Source organism: Sciurus vulgaris (genome assembly GCF_902686455.1).
Source record: "Sciurus vulgaris genome assembly, chromosome: 2".
NCBI classification, from domain to species: domain Eukaryota; kingdom Metazoa; phylum Chordata; class Mammalia; order Rodentia; family Sciuridae; genus Sciurus; species Sciurus vulgaris.
Window position 1 is genome coordinate 169,380,085 of NC_136462.1, and position 25,392 is coordinate 169,405,476.

General features: G+C 36.6%; 1 protein-coding gene across 13 annotated transcripts in view; it reads right to left on the minus strand.

Annotated features, from left to right (window-relative positions):
• Positions 1–494: 494 nt before the first annotated feature.
• The window catches only part of PLCB4 (phospholipase C beta 4), a 389,153-nt gene continuing 364,255 nt past the window's right edge, over positions 495–25,392 (minus strand). For 11 of the 13 annotated variants that reach the window (XM_079129411.1, XM_079129408.1, XM_079129410.1 and 8 more), the window contains 8 exons: positions 23,553–23,668; positions 16,740–16,815; positions 14,712–14,887; positions 11,958–12,059; positions 7,794–7,851; positions 7,283–7,369; positions 4,182–4,218; positions 495–2,055 (listed from right to left, as the gene is read on the minus strand). In XM_079129411.1, the coding sequence (XP_078985537.1) occupies positions 1,967–2,055; positions 4,182–4,218; positions 7,283–7,369; positions 7,794–7,851; positions 11,958–12,059; positions 14,712–14,887; positions 16,740–16,815; positions 23,553–23,668 (741 nt within the window). In that variant the 3' untranslated portion in view covers positions 495–1,966. The remainder of the gene's footprint in view (positions 2,056–4,181; positions 4,219–7,282; positions 7,370–7,793; positions 7,852–11,957; positions 12,060–14,711; positions 14,888–16,739; positions 16,816–23,552; positions 23,669–25,392) is intronic. The other 2 variants (XM_079129403.1, XM_079129404.1) reach the window with 1 other exon arrangement.

Consider the following 25,392-nt stretch of genomic DNA (forward strand, 5'->3'; position numbering starts at 1 on the left):
ATCCCCAGTACCTAAAATAATAAATTAATAAAATCAAAGGTAAGAGGAAGTAGTGATGAATTCAGTCCAGTGTTACAGAAAGATGAACTTCTTTGTGCTCTTAGAAGGGACCATTTGAATTGAAGAGAAGCCATTCAGAATCCCTGAAAATTGGCAATCCAACTGTGGTGACATTCTATTAACCACAATTTTTCATGGGATGTTAGTGCTGAAATATATGTAATTTGAGTCCCTTGATTTACGATAAGGAAACTAGAAAACAGAAAAATGTAAAATTTCTCTTCTGTAAAAGAAGCCAGTTCAAATCATAAATATGATAAAAAGAAAAATTAAAAGTCCACTGCATTTGAAAATCAAGTACAATGTGTGTATTTTGAACAACATGTTGGGGGCATGAAAGAAGCCCCTTTTGAGAAGAATGAAGTTATTGTTCATGGAAAACAAAAAGTCTAAGAGGAAGCATCTTGGGAGCAAATACTCTGACGAGTGTTAAATGTGTTTTCATTTTTTATTAGAGAAGTTGGAAGTTGAATTTCAATATTGATGGTATCATCATTTTCTCTGGTTTGTTCAGAGGAACACACAGGATCGATCTGTACAAGCATATATAACAATTCCGTTGGCGTTTTGTGTCCTAAAATCAGCGATCTCATTAATTCAAGGCTGCCAGGTCTCCATGCGCCCCTCCCAGGCTTGGCGCCTTTGCAGGATTCCCAGCCCTGCAGTTCTTCATGCACTGTCTGCATTGCAACTACAGCAGGCTTAGACCATGCAAATTAACACTGTAGCAAATTGTGTGGATATTTAACAGACATAAAAAGGTATTTCCTGATATGAAATTCTGAAAATCTGCATAAATATTTTTGTGTAAAATTAAATTAGTTATGTTTTTTTCAAACTAGAACTTGAAGTATCAAGAATGCCCACATAATTCATATACACATATATATAGACTTTTTCATTATGCTAAAAGTCTTGATAGTCAAATTATATTCTGTGCCATACATGTATTTAACCAGTATTTATTTGGCATTAGGTTAACTGTGTCTGAACGAGTTAGTCTTAACTGGTGCTTGTGTATCATGCAAAACATATTTCTAGTATTCCTGTACTAATCTTGTCATGTGGCAATACTTAGATGATTTTGCTCTATAACAGTGTGAATTAAGGAGTATAAATACTTTATACATGGTCACATTTACAAACGTTTGCCAATAACCACTTCACAATCTTTACGGTGTAATAGTGAATTCTAATATCTGGAATCTGCAGAAGCAATTCCTATAAAGCAGTGTCAGATGTAAACTTTCTTAAATGATTCTAACAGAGTTTCCCTTTGAGCACTGATGAGTTTTGGCACAGGTACACTCTTCGGGTATATTTCTCTATTGTTCTAATAACTTCCACAACTTTTACAGGAAATTAGCTTCTTACGGCATGGTAAAGACATGGCACTTACTGATGAGGTAACTTAGATATAGAAAAATTCTGCAAAATTATTTGTCTAGCAGACCACCACTTCTGCTCATGAATTTGTAGACAGAGTTTTTGCTTTTGTTATAGTGCATGCACTTGCTATGAAATTGCTAATGCACTGGGGTTTTTTTTTGTTTGTTTGTTTTTGTTTCTTTTTTTACTGCAGCTCAAACATGTTCTAATGCATCACAAAGCAGAGTTGTTAACACCGAGCTCATTTACTTGTGATGATATCTTATAGCAAACATGTTTAAGTTGTATTTTCAAGTTAAACTCTGCCTTACTGGAATAGACTTCTGTGGATTTGTAGCTACTTTTGGTTTGGCCAAGAAAATTCAGTACTCAAACTGATAAATAGAAGTATGTGTCCTTCCAAGTCTTTGTGGTTTCAGGTAACATCTTGTCTACCCATAAAGAAAACAGTTTTTGTCCGTGGAGTTTATGTTCAGAAGTTGGGAGCAATCTTCTGATGTTTTGTGGTTTTGCTGCCTCAATTTGCATTTTGGAGTTTCACACTACTGTTGCTGGTCTGCGGTCCATCTCGGCTTCCAATTTCACCATCTGCTGCATCTCCTTCGCCTATAATATCAGAAATATGGTCTTACAAGGTGAAATCGCCTCCCAAAGGCATTCAACAACCCTAGCCTCCCTTCTCCCCTAAATGTGATGCTGTCACTATATCCTTGATACTCAATGTGTGATCCTTGGACTAGCAGCATCAACATTCCCTGGGACCTTCTCAGAAATGCAGAACCTCAGAAATGTGGATCAGAGGACCTACTGAATCCAAATCTGCATTTTAACAAGATTCCCAGGAAAACCACTTGAAAAGAAGTTTGAGTCAGTCACTTGATATCTAGACTATCACATTAAAATGTTCACTTTACTTTCTAGAGTTTGATGAATTCTTTTGACTGTGTGTAGAACATTTTTAGAATACGTGTTGCTTATGTGTAATTTATTCCCCAAATAGTCTCAAATTTTATTAATAATAATTCTCTGAGAACCTGATAGATGGTGAAGGTCAGGTAAGAGCATACTGCATTGGTATGGCTGGAGTGTCCTGTAAATGGAACATTATATGGGGGTCCAGGAATCTTATTGTCCATACTATATGTCTGGGAGCTCTTACTTCTCTGGGGTAACTCATTCCTTATGGATGGCCAGGAAGTAAGTAAACTGTGATGAATTCCATTTCATTAATGAAGACTGTCACTAAGACAACCAGCTGATTGGAAAAGTGAAAAGGGATTGGATGGAGGCAGGGTCTGGTGATAAATCATTATTTGTCAACACAGTGAAAATCAAATAGTGTATTTCAACTTTTAATTTCCATTTCATTTTTATTTTACTTAAAGTGCCAATGCTTATGCCCAACTCATATGCAAGTGCCTTTCGGAGGGATGATAAAGCAGCCCTTTTTTTGTCAGTGACAATTTGAAATAAGGGCATGTAAGAAGGGAAACATGGAAGTATAAAGGTATATACCAAAGGAAGATTCTGAATGCTCTGGTGCTACTATACATGTCTGTTTTGATATTTCCAACTAAATTGAAAAGTCAGAGGGCAGGTTCAGTCAACTCTAGATCATACTAGAACGATCATAATCTCTCAAATGAAGTTCTGTGACAAAATTAGTTTAACTCACAGAGCATACAGTGATTTTCTTATTATTTCTTTCATGCTATAGACTTCAATTTCATTTTAGTGAGAATGGATATAGTAACACCAAAGAATTACATCTATCTGTTTACATTTGGGATGAATGATTCCCTCCACCCAGATAATTATTTTTATCCCTGACAATAATAATACTCTAATAGAAAAAAATGAAGAAATGGAGAAAAATATACAAACATGAAACTATGACACAAACAGTATTCATAAGAGATGACAGTGAAACATTATCAGCACTGGAAATTAAATAATTTGATGTTTGGTAAATAGTAGTAAAGATTCCCTATGCTTCTACCCCTTTAGCATTTAAAGACAATATTGAACATAACTTAGAAGAATTGTATGACATTAACAGATAATTTTGAAAGCTAAGTTCTTGTATGAGCAGGGTGACCATTCATTTCCATTTGCCTGGGACAATTCCAGCATATGGCTGGCTATTATGAACAGTTCTCCCTTTCTTAAATATGTCTTGTTTCTGGTTTGAACAATAAATGATATGGTCACTTTATTAGGGGTGACTAGGGTCCTTGGAAGACTGGACTTAGCAGAGAGTATAACAAAATACATTATAGAACTTTTCTGCATGCAGACCATAACTCTCTGTCATTAAAAACCACCAGTCAACTTTCAGTGGGGCACACTAAATATTAATTGCAGTCACATTAGCATCTGTAATCGATATGACTCTGTGACCCGGTGTTAGCCATGGTGGGTCCATATAACAAGTGTAAATATATATATCACTATTCTTGATATCTGGGTTGTCTTTATTACCATGATCTGTTTCCCAGATCTGCAATTGGAAATGCTGGCTAAAATGCCATCGGAAATAATTCTTTAAAGATTTTGGGCATTTCAGATGAAATACTACATCAGAAATCCAAGCATGAAATAGTCAAGCGCTTTAAGTCCAAACCCTTAAGATATTAGTTATGACCAGATGTGAATCATAAATGGAGGTTGCATCAAGAATACTGTAATCAAGAAGGAAAGCAATGGTTTGCTCATCAGAATTTCAGTCCTACCTTGCGTTTGGGACACTGCATGACAGGATTTCAAAAGCTGTTTGTACAAAAATAGTAATGTCAAAATTGAGTCATACATAGAAAATAAAGAAAACAAATGAATATTGAAGTGAATTTGAGAAATGAAGCAAAAACCATAAACAGAAAAGGAAAAAATCTAAGAATAAAACATGTACACACCCATCAGTGACAAACTTGCCCCAAGCTGATCTCTACAGAAAAAAAAAAAAAAAAAAAAAAAAAAAAAAAGAACAAATCAAAATAAAACAACCGATGCCTATTTCCCCAGACTGGCTTCCCTTCTGTGGCAGTGAGCACGGAACCCAACCTTAAGCCAAACCCTTTACCTTGCTTTATTAAACAATAAGACTGATAACAAAAAAACAATTTTTAAGACTCAACTGTGACAGTAATGGAGTTGTTAATGTTTGAAATGGCACATGTCAAGACAGATGAGATACCTGTGACTTGAGGTCTATGGGAAAACCTGAGCAGGAAAAACCTTCCTGGCCTTTGGAGTTTTAAGTGAATAATTGGCTGATCAATCAGGCAATGCCATATAGTGGTTTACAATGAACATATGGGGGTAGGATCCAAAATCAGAACCAAAACATAGGACTGATTGTATTACTTCTCCCAATGTCTGAGACACTAGTCTTAACTATCAAGTGGATCCATCCATGTTTTATTATGGGATTGGTGGAGGGGGGTGGCTGGGAGAATGTATAGGAACCGGGTCACTGGAAAGCAGTAGGTAACCGTAGAAGGGAAATATTATGAGAAAATGTTTAATTTCTTTCACCTAGAAAAAACAAAAATAAAAATTAAGTCTTGGGTCTTATGGATAGTTTGGGAGATGGTTCTAGAAGTTTGGAATTGTCCAGAGACAGGGAACTATTCTTGTTAATGAGGTGTTTAGTTGGTTCTGAAGGAGCTCTTCTATGTGGTTGCAGATCCTGACTTTTATGAGGGAAGAAAGGGAATCACAGCCTCTTTCCCGCTACGGCTATGACAGTGTTATGCCATGCAGAATAACTGGGAATTGAGAGCTTTTGGATCCCTAAATTAAACAAACAAAAAAAGTACTAGAAAGATCTGGGGTTCAACTAGTTATAGGATGGTCCGTATTTGTAAAGCAAAACAACACAGAAATTCAAGTTCAAATTTTATATTTGTCCAAAGGATCAGTATGATATCTTGAATTTTTTTCCCTTGAAACTCATGAAATCTTCATCAGTTCTCAAGGTTTTTCATGTTCTGCACTTTCTGAGCTTCTGTGACTCAAAGTCTCCTTTGTGGGTGGTAGACATAATTTATGACACACTGAAAGGCATTTTATGAATTTTATGAACAAAAAGCAAGCATTCTCTTCATATGCAACTATTACTAATCCAGTATTTTAACACGAGAATTCTAATGTGATTTGAATCACTCATATATCAGTGTAAAAGTTCAAAGTGATTTTTTAAAAATTATTTACTCAGATCTGAAACTAACAACATGAGAAAACTGTATTTTCTAGCTCTGAGCTAAACCACTATTGTAGTGATGAGCAATTTTTAGCACATTTACATTCTTTAGTCAAATGTGTTGCTAAGCAACACAATAATTTCTAAGTAGTTTCTTAATTTAGATAGTTAAAACATAACGGTGCCTTACCTTTCATTGTGCCCTTGTCCTAAGGAGAATTAAAAAAAAAAAAAATCCTCTCTCCAGGGCATCCGGGCATCCTTATCCCCACTTACTCTTGAATTACTCAAGAGGGTTCTAAAGCTTTAGAGATAATGATTTCCCCCTTATTCACATTCCCACTTCCCCAGGAACACTTTCTGGGAAGCACTTTAAGAGCAAAAACAGGAGTTACATAAAATGTACCAGAAGGTGACATAGCTATGAGCTGGTCAAATGAATTGAACTTATGGCATAATACACATTGATGGTCCCTTTTGGGGATTGGTGGACTACTCATGAATAGAAGCACTTAGCAGAAAAAGCAATAGTGAAGCAACTCAGAAGTATGTAGATGAATAAAACTTTTGTCAACCAAAAAATATTCTGAAACCAGAAGTCAGATTGGTTGCCCAGATGCAACACAAACAAAACAAAACAAAAACAAACAAATAAAAAACAACAACAAAAAAAGATTTCATGGGTTTTACTTTCTTAAAGGTAATTTGTAATGTAATCCCTACTTAAAAATTTTTCAGTGGAAGCCATTCACTTTGAGAATATATATACTTTATAGATGAGAGGAAATAGAAAAGAACAATGTTGTTCAAGTACATATTTCATTGAAGATTCTGTCCATGTAGTTTCTAAATGGGAGTAAATTCACACCTAAAGAGTGAAATGTGAACTCAGAGTCTGAAATTTAAACCCTTCCTGAGGTTCATGTTGCCTTTTAAGCTAGAGGAATTTCCATCAAGTTGAAATTACTGCTTTGGAAGGCTGATGGGTTAGGGACCGTTAGGGATGGAGCCCACCTGTACTTTGAAACATAAAAACACATTTATCCTTGTGCTGTTAACTAAATGGCTGGAGTTGGGATAACTCTTTATTTATGTGTTATTTAGTGTTTTGCTTTGCCTGGAAGAAGCACCAAGAGTATGGTGTCCATGCATCCTGGGTGGTTTGTAGGTTTATTGGAGGCATAAATTTAGATCCAAGGAAGAATTTATAACTTCATTTTTGGACTGACATTGAAAATAGAAAAATTTTTAAATTGGCTTTTAAATATAATTTCACTTGCCTGGAGGCTGCAAATTATAAATCTCTAAATGAAAATTGAGAAGTAATTTTTCTCCTGCTTTTTCATTCATACAGTTTTAGTAAGGTCATTCTTAGAATTCCCATCACATGTTCAAATGATGACTTCTCCATTCTTTTTCTTTTACCCACAGACCCTCCAAAAAAGGTACTTTCTGTACTTTTTGGATGAAACCAAGAAAATAGAGTCTAATAGGCAGCAAATTCTTCTAGGTACTTTCCTATTACCGTCTGCAGGCCAGGGGCGTTAGCAGAAGGGTTCCTGTGGGTCATGGTATTTGCCTCTTGAAGCTGGTTGACAGCCTACATATTTTTATGTATTTTAAGAAAAATACCTGCTCATTCTGCTTCTCTAGAAATTCTAGGTGTTCAAGTTGGACTTTTTTCAATTGATCCATTTCTTTGGATTGCTTCATTGCAAGCTGAAAAAAAAAAAGAAAAAAATTCTGATAAACTTCAGGTCACAACTTTTAAACTTATGAAAGCGGGCTGACTTAAAAGGTCATAATTTAAGTGAGGGAGATTACAAGTCAAAAAAAATAAAGAAAAATAGTCTGAAAAGTGGGAGAGTTTAAGCCCATAATTCTTATTGGGAAGATCGTTCCTACCAAAATTTTAAGAAATAATAGAGTACATATACTTGCCTCTGTAGTCTATGCAAAATGATGTCAAATAATTACCTTAAAGATTTTAGTAAGGGATAGCTTTTGTGGGGCAGAGAGCTGGAATGTTTAATGTATGGAAAAAAATCAAATTAAGCAAATAAGCTAGAAGCCAGATATCTAAGCACAAGTTACTGTTCAGTTTTTTCAAGGAAGAGTGCCAAGAAAATTATAAAGTACTTACTCTCTTTCTTTCTTCTAGAAATTTTTTAGTGTTGCTGCTGTTTAATTCCCTGACTCGCCTAAAAATAATAGATACAAATAACAGTTGACATGACTATTGGAACAGAGCTTATACAAGTAAGAATCAATTACACTTTATTTAATTAACTGGATAGAATTGCTACTTCTTTTTCCTAATTTTTAGTGCAGCATTACGAAACATACAACGTATAGAGGAACACACAAAAACTACCTGTGTATATACCTCTCAGGTTAGCTGATATTAATGTTCTGCTATGATCTCATACTTTAAAGGAAGTGTTACAGATTAAATGAAAGCTCCTTTTGCACTCCTCCTGATTCTATTTTCCTTCTTTCTCTCTTCCCAGAAATGTGAATCACTGTTCTGAATCTGGTGAGGGCTATTTATTTATTTATTTTAATATCTATATATCTATATCTATATCTAAGTTGTTAATGGATCTTTTATTTATTTATATGTGGTGCTGAATATTGAACCCAGAGCCTCACACATACCAGGCAAGTGCTCTACCACTGAGTCATAACTTCAGCCCCTGGTGAAGCCCCTGCAATTACTTAGTGTGTTCTCAAAATTTACCCAAAAAGTAACATATTCTGGCCTTCTTTCCATAATTTATTTAATTTAGTCTCAAGTTTTAGAGATAACATCTATTTTTCAAACTACTTACTCCATCATTTTATCTAATATATGGATATTTTCATTTATGAACTATCTACAATATTTCCAATTTCTCATTAACAAAGATAGGTTATTTCCAAATGCCAAAATGACCTGATACATAGGGCCCTATAATACTTGGCACAAGAAATGTCAATTGAATAAATAAATGAAGTGAGTGCTTATCTTCTTGCGCCATTGGCCAAAGTTTTTTCTAAGATATTATATTCCTAGACTTGACAGGTGCTAGAATATGGACATGTCTTTACTCCAAAACAATTGTCCTAATTTGTACTTCTTCCTACAGTTATCTGGGCATTATGCTTTCTCCACATCTTTGCCCAGTCCCAGACCTATCAGACAATAATGGACAAAGGCATTTTTGTCTGTCATTTGGTCTTCTGAAATGAGCAAATGCTATTGTTTTAATTGTTATCTCCCTAATTACTGGTGAGGTAGAGTGTTTTCATGACAAAATAGATCTACAACTTGTTGAACTTTGGTAATAGTTATTAGTCTGTTCAAGTTTTCTCCATTTTCAGTCAGTTGTTAACTATTTGCATTTTTCTAGGTTCTTCTCCACTTCATCTAAGTTTTTAAGTTCATTGTCTATAGTATACCTGATTTTTTTTCAAAAAATTTTTTGTTCTAATTAGTTGTACATGACAGTAGATTGCATTTATACATTTTGATTGATCATACATAAGTAGAGTGTAATCTCTCATTTTTCTCATTATACATATTGTAGGATCACATGGGTCATGCAGCCATACATGTACATGAGGTAATATTATCTGTTTCACTCTACTCTCCTTCCTACTCCCAGACCCCTTCCCTTATTATCTCTGTAGTTATTTTCTCCTTTCCATCCTAGCTTCACTAATTTGTGCTTTCTCTTTTTCATCTTGATTAGTCTTGCTGAAAATTTATAGAGCTTATTATTTTTTCATATCCCAAGCTTTTGTTTTTGTGGATGCCCTGCTGCTTTTTATTCCATTTAAATGCTTTCTGCTTTTTTATTTGTTATTTTGTCCCATCTGAGATCTCTGGGCTTACTCTGCTTCTTGACCTTCTTACCTTCTTCAGGTATGAACAGGTTAGCCCATCAATTTTCACACCTTTAAAAATACATGCATCTAGCTATACTTTTCACCTAAATGTCACTTTAGCCACCTTGTACCTGTTGATACATAGTGCTTGCTTTGTCACTTAAGTTATAAATGCTGTGTAATTTCTGTTGAAATGTCTTTGAATCAGGAATAGAACAATTTTTCTGTCTTTATGTCTTTCTTAGTGCTATGATACATTTTTAGTTTTGTTTCTCAACTAAATTTTTACTTTATGTATACACAAATATACATATGGTATGTGCATTTGGAAAGTAATTAACTATTTGTCATACAGAAGTTATTATTTTTTAACACTAGTCACTTTTTAATTTGGGGAACCACCTATCACTGCATACAAAATTATAAGAAATAAATATAAGTAAAAATAAGGGAAATAAAATTTTTAAAACTTGCTAATTAATTAGCTGTAACTTAGAATTAAAGATAATTTGCAGTTGAACTAATGTCTACTTTAGAACACATTTGAAAAAAAAGATAAAGAACTATTTAGTAATTAGTAAATTTATCATGTTGAACTCTATTTCACTTTGGACAGTCTAAAACAATTCAAATTCATAAGGTTTTTTTAAAACCATGGCTAAAATATTTTGTGTTTTTGAGCTGAAGAAGATAGTGACATTTTCATGCATCTAAGACACTTAAGACAAGTTCCTTATTTGAGAATAACATCCAGAAACTGGCACCTTTTGACAATAAAGACCCAGAAAGATACCAGGAAATCATGCTGCAAATAAGCATTGGTACAAATGATTGATAAACCTCCCTAGTAGCCTTCTTACTGTCAAACAGAAATACTACTCCAACTGACAGAGAACTAACTTGATCAAAATGTGGGAAAGGCAATGCATTTTCAGGTCAAAATGGCTGTGGAATTTCCTATCCCATTTTAGGTCCATTATTTCCAATTGGTACTTATTGCAAAAAAACAAAAAAAATTCAGCACAAGAGATGTACTAGATACAAGAGATATACTAGATGGTACTATGGTTAATATTTTATCATAGTTTGATAATTGAATGATTTAGCATCATTCAATAATTGAAATGTGTTTAAAAAGTCAGTGGCATCAAGTAATTGGACAGCAGTCCTGATGTCTTCGAAACAAAAAGGAAACACAAGGTATTCGTCAAGGGTGGGTAGCAGGGGAGCTGAAATGAGGAGGATCTACTTTGTAGCTTCCAGTTCTCTAACTGCTTGGACCATGGTTCGCAGGGTGATGAATGACCTGAACCCCTTACTCATGTTTCTGTTTAATCCCTGAGAGCAAATCTTCACTGTGTTCTGTACTTTGCAAGGCATGAAACAGTCTCTTGATGGGACATGGACTTCCCAAGAAGACCATCTCTGGCTAGGTACCATTCCTGTAGAGGCATCCTGCTGTACCTAAGCCCTAAGTCAGCCTCTTGGTTAGGAAACTGATGGCATCCTCAGAGGTGGATGGTAAGCAGAAGAGGTGAAGGTATTATCTGTAGTCACTGGTAACCAAGTGCTGTTAACTCCCTGTCTTGGGTAACATGATAATTGATACCCCTCAGATGCCCCTCTATCAGCTGCAGTAAAAGGGCACTTGCACTTGGCACCTTCACTAAAAGACATGCAAGCCTTGCCCTAATTCCAGGCAGCCAGTGACTGACCAGTATGGAAATATGAAAATCAGATACCCTTGCCTCAAAGGGGGAAATATTTGGGGTACAAGATATAGTCTGCAGCTTGGGGAAAGGCTACCAGGGGGCTCTGGCTGGGACCCCAGCCTTACTCAGGCCTACCCTGACTCCATTGCTGAAGATCTCTTATTTAGTGCACCACATGCACCTGGATTCCTGTCTTCATTTCTCTTTCCAGAAAACACACCCAACACAAGGACAAACCAGAAAACTGAATGGGAGCTTTTAACATGATCTCTGGAAAATGAAAAAAAAAATGTGATCCCTGGTATCAAGGACATCTCAAATCAAGGGATGAAGGCTGCCTGCTGGCTATTCAGAATAGTCCCACCCAGAGTGTACTTACACCTAAGCAGGTAAGATCCTTGCAAACTGACCCAGTAAAACATGGGAAGGATGTTTTAGAGTTATATTATTATATCAAATTTTGTACCATTTTGTGCATAAATGAACACACACATTTTGAATATACATTTATTTTATTGGTGGTAGTAAACATTCAGAAAACTTTGCAGACTATTGTTCCATAGCAATAATAATACATCTCAATAGTAGCTATAATAAACTCCTAATCAGAACACACTAGTGTTTTGTATCTCAGATATGAGTATGTGTGTTCATACACACATATGTTGCTGAGGCTGTGTCTTCACGTCAAGACATATTTCTCCAGTGAGCATGCTCAGACTTACCTTTCCCGTTCTGCTTTATTCTTGATAGATTTGTCTTGGCTGATGGCTTTGCTGTTTTCCATAGAAATCTTAGCCTGGTGGGCTCTCATTTCCTTGCTTTCCCTGTGTATGAAAAACAAATAGGTAAAGGATGGAGAGTTAGTGTACAGTTTCACTTGGGGAAGATGAAAAAGTTCTGGAAATGGGTGGCCATGGCAGGTACCCAACAACGTGAATGTACCTGATGTCACATTCTTAAAAATGGTCACAAAAGCACATTTTATGTCAAATATTTGAAAAATTTATGTTATAAATTTGAAAAATATAAAAGTAAACTAAGAACAAATTATACATGCAATGATAGAACAGGGCTCACTTTTTTCTTCTCATTTTTGATCTTATCAAGTTAATTTGTATTTTGGAAAAGGCGGGAAGAAGTCCCAACTTGGGCGGATCCCTGAGGGACACTGGGTCACCTAGTGGTGAAGTGATAGTGGTGGTCTGTAAAGAGGTGACATCTCTGTCCATAAAACAAAAGAATTTCCACCTTGGTCTAACATAATTTGAGACCAGGTGTGCTGGAAGAGAGAAAGAGTCCTCTCACTCTCAAGTGAACTGCCTATTGCTGACAGTCTGCGGGAATGAAAGGAAATCAAAGGTTTCATGTATGCACAGGAAATAGAAAAAAAGCTCCTTTACAGTGACTCATCACTGGGTACATGCTGTGTGCCATCAAAAATGATGGACAAAGCTGAGCGTTCTTCAGTCAGCTACCTGAGAGCCACAGCAGCAGGATTATGCATAGAAACTCTGAAACCAAGGAAATTGCTCTCAAATTTTTCCATAACTTGTTAGTAAGTCAACCATTTCTTCCTCCCTTTAGCCATTTATTTATTTAACACTGATGACCAAATGTTGCAAACAGTGCTTAGAAAGTAAGGACCTTTGGCCGAGAACAACAACTGTGATGGCAAAAATGAAACTCGATTACCAGGCACTTGAGAAAAAACTTAAACACTGCTGTTGCTTTGAAAGATGCTGTGTATTTATTTTTTAAGGTACATTAGTACCTTGTTAGTTACTTCAAATGACTTCCTAAGCATTTTTTTTTTTTTTTTCAGATGATGTATACTGTTTGGAGTATTTTATTTTATTTATGTTCTGTTTATTTTATTTTATTCATTTCATTTTTGGATGTCAGGATTTAACATAGGGTCATTACACCACTGAGCCACTTCCCCAGCCCTTTTTGTTTATTTATTTTTTTTTATTTTGAGAGAAGGTCTTGCTAAATTGCTTAGAGCCTTGCTAACTTGCAGAGGTTGGCTTGGAACTTGGGATACTCCTGCCTTGGCCTCCTGAGTTGCTAGGATTATAGAAGTGCACCACCATACCTAGCCTTTTTTTTTTTTTTTTTTCTTTATTAAAGTACAAAAATGATTAGAAAAATGCCTATGGCCACTAGGCATGGTGGTGTAATACTAGCTATTTAGGAGATAGAGGCATGAGGATCACAGTTCTAGAACAGCCTGTGAAACTTAGTGAGACGCCATCTAAAAATAAAAGAACAACAACAACAAAATAAAACGAAGAAAAGAAATCATTTAAAAAAAATAAAAAGGAACAAAAAAAGAGCTTTATGCTAGAAGTCTTTAAATCTAAAATTTGGCATTGTAGCAACAGTCAATGGTAGAGTGAGAAACAGATTTTTTTTTTTTTTTTTGCATATTAAATTAAGAATATTGCTCAGGAAAAAGAAAAGATGACTTCTAACCCTGTACAACCAAATAGCATGCTTCCATCTGCATGAGGTACAGGACATTATCTCAGAGGAGACACAGCATGCTATACTTTACCTAGTTGCCTCAAATAAGAAGCAGGAACAATGGCAAAAAGACTTAATGCTCTATGGCAGTATCTATCACTTAAAATAGGGCTGGGAACGTGGGCATGAAACCAAATAATTTATGCAGCTAACATTTTTAAAAGCATGTTGTTTATTTGTATAATGTTTTCATTTTTTTATTCTTTGTGAACACCGATACACCCTAATTGGCATACAGCAGGCACCTAGAGGGAAGTGAGCTGGCTGTAGGCAAGCTGTGGTGAACAGGCATGATTGACACAAACACTTCTTTCCAGGGGAAGGTCCAGTTTAACCTGTACAGTGTTTCAAATGCAATATTTACTTTGCTGAAGTAGGAAGAGGCAAAGTAAGCTGATACTTTTTGTTTTTTGCTGTTTAGACCAGGCCTGTCTTCCTAATGTTCACAGAACTCCTAATAATGTAAACTTAGTCTCTCCCAAGTTAGTCACTGAGTGGTCAGAATAACTCTAGGAGTTCCACTGGTTGGTTTTTTTCTCCCTTGGTGTATTTTCTTCTTCTGGATCATTTTTTCAAAGGTCAGTTCCAGCCCTATTTGGGTAAAGCCTTCTAGAGCACTCAGAGCAGGTAGAACACCTACAGTCTGGATGCCCTTAATGTCTATGACATTTTGTAGTATGTATCACACACTACTTGCAATTTGATTTAACTTTTCACGTGAACATAACATCTTGCCTACCCTTGTAAGCTCTCTGTTGGCAAAAGTTATTTCTTATAGTTCACCTAGTTCACATCGATTGTATGATAACAACACACATAAAAGCTTAGCATTGTATGTCAAGCGTGCATGCACATATACATGTGCATACACATGTACACCCACAAACAACTAATCTCTTTTAAAAAAAAAAAAACGAGCAGCTTACTCTGGGGATGGCTGACTCTCCTACCTGTCATGGGACAGTTTCAGCTGTTGGGTTTGCTGCTCATGAGCATTGATTAGTAGTTTTCTCAGTAGTTCACACTGCTGGTTAAGGTGCAGGTCCCGGATTTCTTGCTCCTCAGCACTGTGGGTGTTGATCATTTCTGACCACTCCTTTGTGTGCTGTGCCACAATCTCTTTGACCTATTTGGTGAAAAAGGGATGGGGTCATCTAGAATGCTCATAAGTTAGGTATGAACTGAAAGCACAATATAATTCATGCACAGCAGATCCCTCCCACCCCTGCAATCTATAAAAAAAAAAAGTATTAATCAATGGGATCAGGAAGTCATTGCCTATTAACATAAATCAAGCACTTTGGCTTATAAATATTTAACTGTGACCTACTATTTCACTGCTTAACTTGCCCATGCTCTGGTCCTTGGACTCCTTTATCAATTTCATCAGCATTCGCTCCATGACTCCATGCTTTTATTCCTGCTTCACTGTCATCAAGTAACAGGTCTGAACAGAGAGCTGTGTGCATGCTTATTTCTGGATCATGACTTAGTGCATCATCCCTAAAACATGTAGGGGTATCATCCCTAATATATGTCCTCCCCTCTTGGTAGTCATACTCTTTGCAATGTGGTTCTGAAGTTCCTCTTGTTAATAGCTAGAGTCTATTCCTCCACATCTTTGAATTTAGCTGACTTTCTGACTTCCTTTAGCCAATGAGACAAGAGCCAACATGATGCAAGCAGAGGCTTGGACAGTGCATATTCTTCTGTTATGCCTGGCACCCTGTGGCAGCCTGTGCTAGTCTGCTAGAGGCTGAGAGGTCAAGTAGTAAAAGAGTCAGCAGTCAGCCAACCCCCAGAGGTGAGGCCACCACATGAGGCCAGCACCTGCTAGTTACTGTAGACACAAAAGGGAGCCCAGAAAAACCAGAAGAACTACCCAGTAGAGTACAGGCCAAATTTCCTACTCACTCAATTGTGAGCTCATAAAAGGTAGTTGTTTAAAGGCACAAAATTTTAACGGATTATTTTACAGCAAAAGCAAACTGATATCACTGCCCAAGGTTTCTTCTTTTCTGTTGGAAAGGTAAATCATCTAAAAATCATGGAATGTTTGTTGCATAAAGCATTAATTTTCAGGTATTCCAAATAAGGACGGAGAGAGTGAGGATTAGCTTTCAAAACATAAATGGTTCACTTACTCAATAGAAGTTCATGCTGTACAAAATTAATGACACCAACAACTTTATCAAGAGCAGAGTGCTGGCCCATGTATGCAACAGGACTACTGGACTGGAAAATAGAAGCTGCATATATACATATGGAGGCTGGCTGCTGTGACCAAAAGCCAGAGTTGGGAGCTTTGAGATTTTCTTTCCTTTTTCTTTTTCTTTTTTCTTTTTTAATTATAGCTTTATGGTCGTACATAGTAATTGCATTCATCTTATTATATGCACAGATTTTTTTTCTTGTAAATTTAATATTACTGGAGGAACTGTTTTTTGCTCTTCAGTGACTTTTAGCATTTAGGTCTCCAAATGCCCTCAACTTTAAGTAAGGTCTTTTAATCTCCTATTTTCTACTGTCTTGGGGAGAAATGTAAGTAATTATGCTCATCTCTTAATACACTGACTCTAGATTTTCCTCACTCCAAATTTCCACAGCAAAGATGGAGTAAGTATCAAGCAGCTACTCAATATTCAACTTGGGTGCTTTTCTTTCATACATTTACGGTTACCTCTACCTTCTATATTTTATACAGTATTTCCTTCTAGTCTCTCTATTTATGATTTCACTTGACTACTTAGAATGAGAGAAAATAAATCTTGTTAGTATATTTCCATAGATAAGACAAAAAGATGTTCCATGAAGTGTCTCTTCTCAAAGCAAGTAAATCTGGGGCAACCACCAGCTCTGGATCCTGTTTCTTCCCAGGGTAGCCTCAGACTACTATTATTTCTATTTGGTATTGCCACTTAAAAAACTACCAAGTATCTTCTGTAAGTTCACTGCTATAAAAATGGGCATTTTCTTACCTTTGATTTGTGATCTGATGTCAGGGTCTGAATTTTAATTTCTGTTTCTTTTTTCATTTCCAGACAATTATTTCCCCTGAAAACAGAAAATTGCAAATGCATGCCAGAAATTAGATATCTCCCATTTCCCTCGGGCCTTTGGAACAAAGCTTTCTGATGAAGACAATATATTCATCAAATATGGAATACTATGGCTCATTGAGCAGCATCAATTTTTCTAGTAATAGATTCATACCTTACAAAATATTATCTGTATCATGATTACTCAATTCAAATGCTACACAAAGAGATGCTCCAGAACTAGCAATTATTTCATTGTTAGGGGTCTGTTGTTGGAGTTTCCATTTTGGTTCCTATTTATCTTCAAGCACTTTTTCATTTATTCAATAAAATATTATTTGGGATGAAAACTGGAAAATAGGTCTTCAGCCTTGAAGTGAATTTTTAATTCTTACATTTTGGTCATAAAGCCAGATTTTTGTCTTTTACATATGCCAATGAGGAAGAAAATAGCCTTTCTTGGCATCATAGGGTAATTTCTGCTTCTTATTCTATTGTAAGAAATAGATGCTAGGCAATAGCCCAGCAACAATTACTGCATATTTCAATGATTATATTTTCCTTTTCATATTGATGCTAAAACAAGAACATGTCCTGAGCTTTTGTTTTCAGCATGTATGTTCTGGTTTATTACAACCTAAGTCAGAATATTTCATTATGTCATTAATCGAGCATTCCTCTGAAAGAAGCATTACTCTAAAAATGCAAAGTCTTTCATCAATCTGTTTCTTCTTAGGAGCTGGGACTCAGTATGTTTCTTCACTAGTCGGTCATTCAGTGAGCTTGGTTATTACTGAAACGCTCTCCTGCCTTTTTCTAGAAAATAATTTTCACATTAAGTGCAGTGATACATTGCATTCAATGGTCTTAGCTCTGGATATAAGCTATGCACTCCTGTAATATTAAGAAAAAAATCAAGATTGCACTTTTTCATATCTTGAATATTCTCATTTATTTTCTGGATATGTAAAATAATTTCTGTAAGTTTGAATTTTCCCAGCTTCATCTTATCTTTCCTCTACTTCCCCATTCATCTTCTCCCTGCTACCTTAAAGAAATTGAGTAGAAAACACAGGAGAGACATAGCTATCATGTCATTAGGCAACAGCTATGGAGCACTTGAATAAAGATCCTTTTTTTTTTTTTTTTTCCTATTTCAATCATTCTCTTCACTGAGAAGGTGGGTTAAGGAAACCTTTTACAGGCACGTTTTGGCTTATGAGGGGATCATGTATGATAGATTCATCGTAAGTAGAAAATGCATCTCATTCAACTAACCTTCCAAACATCCTGGCTTAGAATAGTCCACTGCAGCGTCAACTGTTTGCCCTTGTGGTACTAACTGGTGGCCACTGCCCAGCATGGCAAGCTGCTAGCCCAGGAAACGATTGAAATTCAAAATTCAAAGTAGGTTTTCTACTTAACCATATGGCTTTCATACCATCACAAAGTTGGAAAATCCTATGTTGAACTGATGGTTTATATTTGCTTTGGAAATTAATTCTGCTTAAGAAATTTCCAAGGACTACATAACCAGTTTCCCCATTCATGGACGTTTACTATAACTTCTTTATAGTAAAAAGTCCTGATAATCTTGATACCCATGGTCAGTAATACTAGGAAATTATACTTACTTAGAATATGGCTCTCCAGAAGAGAGTATGTGATATGTGATTTTTGAAGTAATTTTTTTGGGGGGATACTAGGTATTGAACCTAGAGATGCTTAATCACTGAACCATATCCTAAGCTCGCTTTATTTATTTATTTATTTATTTAGAGATAGGTTTTCACTGAGTTGCTTAGGGCCTTGCTAAGGTGCTGAGGCTGGACTTTAACTTACAATCCTCTTGACTCAGCATCTTGAGCCACTGGAAATACAGGTGTGTGCCACTGCACCCAGCTGAAGTAACTTTTTTAAAGAAAAATTATTTATTTTGATTCATTGTACACAAATGGGGTACAACTGTTGTTTCTCTGGTTGTACATGAAGCAGAGTCACACTTCTAATGTATTATTTAGACTTCTTTTTTTTTTTTTTTTTTTTAGAAATCCATACAAAACATGCTTTATTGGACAATTTAATAAGTATAGTCTATCCTAATTTCACAAACAAGTATGAGACCCATCACAAATACAGCATATCAGACTCTTCACAAGGTTACATGAGTGTGGGCAAAGTGCAATAACCACAAGTGCAAGCTTTCTCTCCAGGTCCTGCTGTTGCTTAAATGATTGCAACCAGTGTACAATGCTTTGTCACTACACATTGCTAGAGAAAAATGGAATGGTCAATAAGAAGGGAGATGCCAGTCCAAACTTAGACAGACAGTTGCTGGGCAGACATCCCTGTAGAAGTCTTTTCTTAGAAGGCTGAATTCTGGCAGAATCTTGTGACTTCTTTCTTGCAGGCAATCCTGGTTGAGATGGTTTCCTTCATAATGCCCTTGATTTTGGTTTTTGTTTTTGTTTTTTGGTGTTTTTTGTTTTTTTTAGTTTTAGTTTTTGGTTTGTTTGTTTTTATTTCTTTTTTTAATTTATTTACTTCTTCTTTTTTTTTTTTTAGGGTTTCCACACCATCAAATCCATTTTGACACCAATGACATTGACAAATTTCAGAGTCCACATTGTCCTGGCACATGATGCGATGGCCAAAGATGTTGTCCTGGTCCATAGAGGAGGACAGCAGCCTGTGTGCCCTCCATACAAAGGCATCTTGGAGGATCTTCCCACCAAGGGGGAGACAATGTCTGAGTCAGGGCTGTGCAGGAAGCATGTATCTGAAGCACACATTGGTTTCACTTTGGCCAGTGCTGCCTCTGCTGATTGGTCTGGTACCATCTGCATAAGACCACCTTTCTCCAGGGCACTGGATGATGCAGTCATGGGTATACCACTGGTGGGTAGAGCTGGCCCAGCAGAAGATGCTGACAATTCAGGAATATGTGTGTGCACGGATGTGTGTGTGTGTGCGTGTGTGTGTTAGTGGAGGGTGGGGTTGTACAAAGAATTTGAAGGTACTTTTGTTATTTTTTATTTAATTGGGTTTTTTTTTTCTTTGCTTTTTTCATGGAGGCTCCTAAAGTGATCAATTCATGTACATGTTCCAGAGAGTTCTTTTCCCTGAACCAGTGGATGATAATAGAATGATATCACACTATAGCTCTCTAAAAACTGATTCCATGTCCTCCAGTTAAAATATTAGCCCAGTCAATGACCTCTGCAAACCCCTCTTCCCACAGCTGCTGGGTTGGGGACCTGGGCTGCTCTGGAGCACCTTGCTGTCCATCTTGACCAAGAGGCTCTTGCAGAGAACTGACCACCATTTGTGTGGGAGATGTACACTGCCCCTGAGAGCTCAGGGCCTCTCCAATGCCTTCACAACCTGCTTCCTGCTGTTGGAGGAGGGAGGGCACCTGATGCTCTAAGATCCCCTGCTTCTGGGGCACTAGAAATGGGTCCTGAAATAGGAGCATCTTTTGGTAATACTGGGGCTGTGGCAGCTGGTGAAGATAATATCCCCAGTCGTTCTGCTGCTGTCCTTCATCCAGCCAATACTGACAGGGGAGCTCCTGCTCCTCCTGCTGCTGCATCATTCCCTGCTCACTGTCAACATAGGGCCAAAACAAGGGCCTGCTATGCTGGCTTTCCTCTGTTGAGAAAGTGGCCCTCTCAAAACCCTGTTCCGACAATGTAGGATGGCTATACATGACAGGTCTGAAGCTGGGAGAAGATCCTCTCCCTGTATCCCACTGACGCTCCAAACCAAAACTGGATTTGATTGCACTGCCTGCAACCACAGAGTCATATGACCCATCCTCTTCATTAGCAAGTCCCCGTGTCTCCATAGAAAAGTAGCCAGCTCTTCCCAGTGGAGCCTGCTGGGGGCAAGAGGGCTGTGCAGTGGCACTGCTGAGAGATTGCATCTGGGCAACCTGGGTGCCCACAACAGGATGAGCTTGGACAGGGGATACCTGTTGTCTCCTGGTGACAAACATTTTCTGTTTCTCTCTAGGTCGTAGTCTTGCTCTTTTATTTTGGAAAAAATTATTTATCACAGAGATGTAGCAATGCATTTGGTTGGCCAGCTCCTCCCTGGTTGCAAACTCTGGGTAGGGATTCTGTTCAAATGATTGATTAAGTATCTCCAAATCATGTTTTGTAAATCTGTGCCGAGGTTTTCTTTTTCCTCTTTCATGTTTTCTTTCTCCTTCTTCCTTAGGACTATCTTCCACTGAAGATGCTTTGGAAGCCATGTTGATCCTCTGCTCCTCAGTCGTCCTCAGGGGTAAACTCTAGACTTCTATTTTTTTAAGGATTTGGAAAATGCTCTCAGTGAAGAGCCCTGAGGTAGTATGTTTGGCAATTACAGGACGCAAGAAGAAATCTATAGATATTTAGTCTTATCTACACTTAGGAAAAAATGGGTTTCATTTGTTGAGAGATCTCTAAGACTGCTCATTAGCCTGACAAGGGTGCTAAGTATCTTACGAGGAAAAACTTAAGTAATGTCACTTTGACTCCACTTAACCTTTGAAAGGAAAAACAATAAAGAGATCAGGATACCTCTTTGCTTTCTAGAGGCAGTGTTGTTGATTTAGAAAGCTGTCGAATACTTTTTAGCAAAGACAAGATATTAGTACTCAACTCTAATATCTTCTAAATAAAGATTCTGGTTAAAAAATTCCAATATAGCCATTAAAAAAATAGACCATTTTTGGAAAAGGTGACTAGTGAATTAAAATGCTTATTTTTGGAGAGAACCTTAGAGTTCTCCAAAATTTCTTCCTCAAAACATGTTATTAGAATCTATGTCCACCTCCCTTTCACATGTGGTCTAAAATTTCATTGAAAATGAGAAAACAATTTACCAATAAATAAATAAATATATAAGATAAAAAGCCAAAGCTGATGATGTAGCCAAAAGTCTAAAACAGCTCCTCAAAATCTATCATATTCATCACCAAGATGATCACATAAGCCATGAGCTTTGCCTGACTCACTTAAAATATGTGTCAAAATGTTTTCAAAGCCTTGGTTCTGCTGCTATGATACTCAGTGAAAACAAAGTCGAAAACAAAAGGCACACTGTGCTTAATGATAATGCTCCATAGTTAGGTATGATTTGTATTTTTCTGGAAAATAAAGCTGTAATCAATAGGAAGGTAACTCTCAAAAGATGTGGCTTGACATCAGGATAGTGTATGTAATTATCTATCACTTATTCCTCAAGAAAATTACATCAGTTTCATGTCATAAAATTAGATCTCTGGAACCAGAAATTGTACATAAATGCAATTGATTCTGTTTTCAGAGCGTTAGTTTGCTAGGTATATACATCTTAAGTGAATTTCAAAAGGAAAAAAAAAAGAATCAAGAAAAGGGAAAAGTGATTCTTTTTTTCTTCTTTTCTCTCACATCAAAGGCTGTGGGAAACTAGAAGATAGCAGGGATTTGCAGAAGGAGATTAAAATTCAAAGGAAAGCTTCTGAAGACAAAGCTGGACCAAAAACAATTCCTCAGAGAAATAGAATGTGTGTTAGTCTCACGGTATCTTCCTGAAGATATAGATAAGTAGTAAAGGGAAAAGCAATGTATGTTACAGTGCAGAAATCAGAAACCACTGTAACCGAGTGACCCTGTAACCAACATTGCCCCTGAAATCATGAGCTGGCAAGGAAGTAGCATCGCTTTGTGCTTTCCTAAGATGCATACTCTCCCTCCAATCATGAGAAAACACCAAATCCAAAAGGAGACACACTCTACAAAATAATTGAGCAGAACTCTTGCAAACTGAAAAAGTCATGAAAGGGAGAGACTATCATAGATTGGAGGAGACTGAGAAGAAAGTAAATGCAATGTGAAATTCTAGAGTGGATTCCAGAATAGAAAAACAGCATTATTAGGAAATCTGGTGAAACTTGAAAGAGCATTAGAGTTTAATGAATGATATTATGCCAATGTGAATTTTATGTTCTGATAATTGTACTACAGTTATATGAGATATTAACTTTTGAGGAAGCTGAGCTAAGGGTATATGGGAATTCTCTGTACTAAAGTGGTACCCCCTTATCCACATTCCAAGATTCGTAGTGAATGCCTGGAACCACAGCTAGTACCAAACATAACTGTGTTATGTTTCCTGTACCTACATGTCTATAATAAGATTTAAGTTACAAATTAGGCACAGTAAAGTATCAGCAACAGTCGCTAATATTAAAATAGAACAATTAAAGTTGTATACTGTAATCAAAGTTATTTAAAATTTATGACCTGTCTATTTCTAGAATATTCCATTTAATATCTTTGGACTGTGATTGACCATAGGAACTGAAATCATGGGAAGTGAAACTGCACAGGAGGAGGTACTACTATATTTTTGCAACTTTTCTGTAAGTTTAAAATTGCTCCTAGAATAAAAAGTTAAACCAATTATTAGCATAGAAAAGCATTTTTTTTCAATTACTGTGGCTAAGATTTATTTTTTTATGACACTGAATTACAAGGAATGAATAGGTTTCAGGGCCTCTGCTGAGAAATGTCCCTAAACTAAGGGTAAGTGGACCAATGCCTTGCCCTGTTTTGATGCTAGGGTGTTGAAAATGAATGAGTCTCACTTTCCAGGAGTTCTTTTTAATGGTAGAAACTGAGCCAATACTAAGTTCTTCCTTGGCATAAATAAGCAGATGCACTCTGGGAAAAAGTAAAATATGAACAGTGAAAAAGGTCTTCAGAGTGAAATAAGCAGCATTACCCCTTCTTCTTCATTGCTTTCTCCAGGATTTTCTCATGAGTTGACTTCTCTTTGTCATACTGTGCCACGATTTTGTCAACTTGCGTGCAATGTAACTTCTGCATGGTACTGTGCTCCTGGAACAAGAAGAATTTGCAGTTTTGAGTTGGACTTTTAGCATGGCTGGTAAACTTTACACTGTTGGGCTGGTATCATCTCACCAGCTTTTGTAGTCTTTTGAAAGTTAAAAAAAAAAAAAAAAAAAAAAAAGAGTAACTGGGTCAGAGAACTGCATAGACTTTCAGTCTACCATCCAATGCAAGGGCATCCTCAGCCAGGGAGCCCCAACCTGTCTAATGAACACAGCAATCTCAAAAGCAATCCTGCTTATGGGAAGGCAGTGTCAAACACCTCAAAACTCTTGCTTCATGTCTCTATGTGATTCCTACTTATTCATCTCCTGCTGTCCTAGACACTGTTCTATTGCCCCTTCTACACACCAGTCTTCAAACCCTGAGGAACAGTCACCATATATTGAAATGTATATATTTTGCAAAAAAGAAGAAATAATGTGAAATGGATTCTAAGCACCTGGAACATTTTATAATGTCTTGAATACCATCATCCCACACAGAACTGTTCCTGGGGTTGTCCCCATTAGTTGAATCTGAATCGACATCACTAGGTATTTTCACACACTTCCTTTTCACATATACTTGTGAGAATGATGAGAGCATTCAGGAACTCAGTTTTACAGGTGTTGTTTTGTAACAATGTTTTCTGATCTGCTCTGTTTAATCACTGAAATTAAAGCTGCAATGCAATGCTTTGAAAACAGAAACTACTTCTTACACACCTTATTTCCTCCCGGACAATGACAAAGGCATTGACTACAGTCAGTGACTTATGTGAAATCAGATTTCTTTGGCTGCTCAGAGAAAATCAGCACCACCACTGACACTCACCTTTAAATAATATTTGATGAAATAGATTAGTCTGGCTCTTGAGAAATGGGGTAGTATTTTTGACTGGAATGGATAGGTGTTGTTCAAGTTATATAACTATTCCTACAGTCATATCTCCTTTTGCTTTTTTTTTAGAAAATTCAATGACAATTTAAAAATAAATTAATTTTCTTCTTAAGGCAGACTTGACTTCAAGCCAACCGAATTCACTTTAAAGATTCATGACATAAAAAGGGGGAAGGGATTTTTTTAACTTTAATAAAACTTTAATTTTCCACTTCTTTTGTGAATTAACCTAGGATTGGGTCTATAATTCATTTATACATAAATGCATTGATGCATGAGACTTGTCTCTGGGAGAGGGAGGAGAGGAGGTTGGTGCTGATTGGAAGGTTCCAAGAAAATGAACTTAATAATGGGCATGAAACCCTCAACGATGGAAAGATCTCCCATGTTCTTGGATAGGCAGAATTAACATTATCAAAATGGCCATTCTACCAAAGGCACTATACAGATTCAATGCAATTCCAATTAAAATCCCAATGACATTCCTCATAGAAACACAGAAAGCAATCATGAACTTCATATGGAAGAACAAGAGACCTCGAACAGCCAAAACAATCCTGAATAGAAAAAGTGAAACAGGAGGTATCACAATACCAGACATTAAACTATACTACAGAGCAATAGTAACAAAAACAACATGGTATTAGCACCAAAATAGATGGCAGACACAGAATAGAAGACACAGAGACAAAAACACATAAATACAGTCACCTCATACTAGACAAAGGAGCCAAAAACATACAATGGAGAAAAGATAGCCTCTCCAACAAATGGTGCTGGCAAAACTGGAAATCCATATGCAGTAAAATGAAGTTAAACCTCTATCTCTC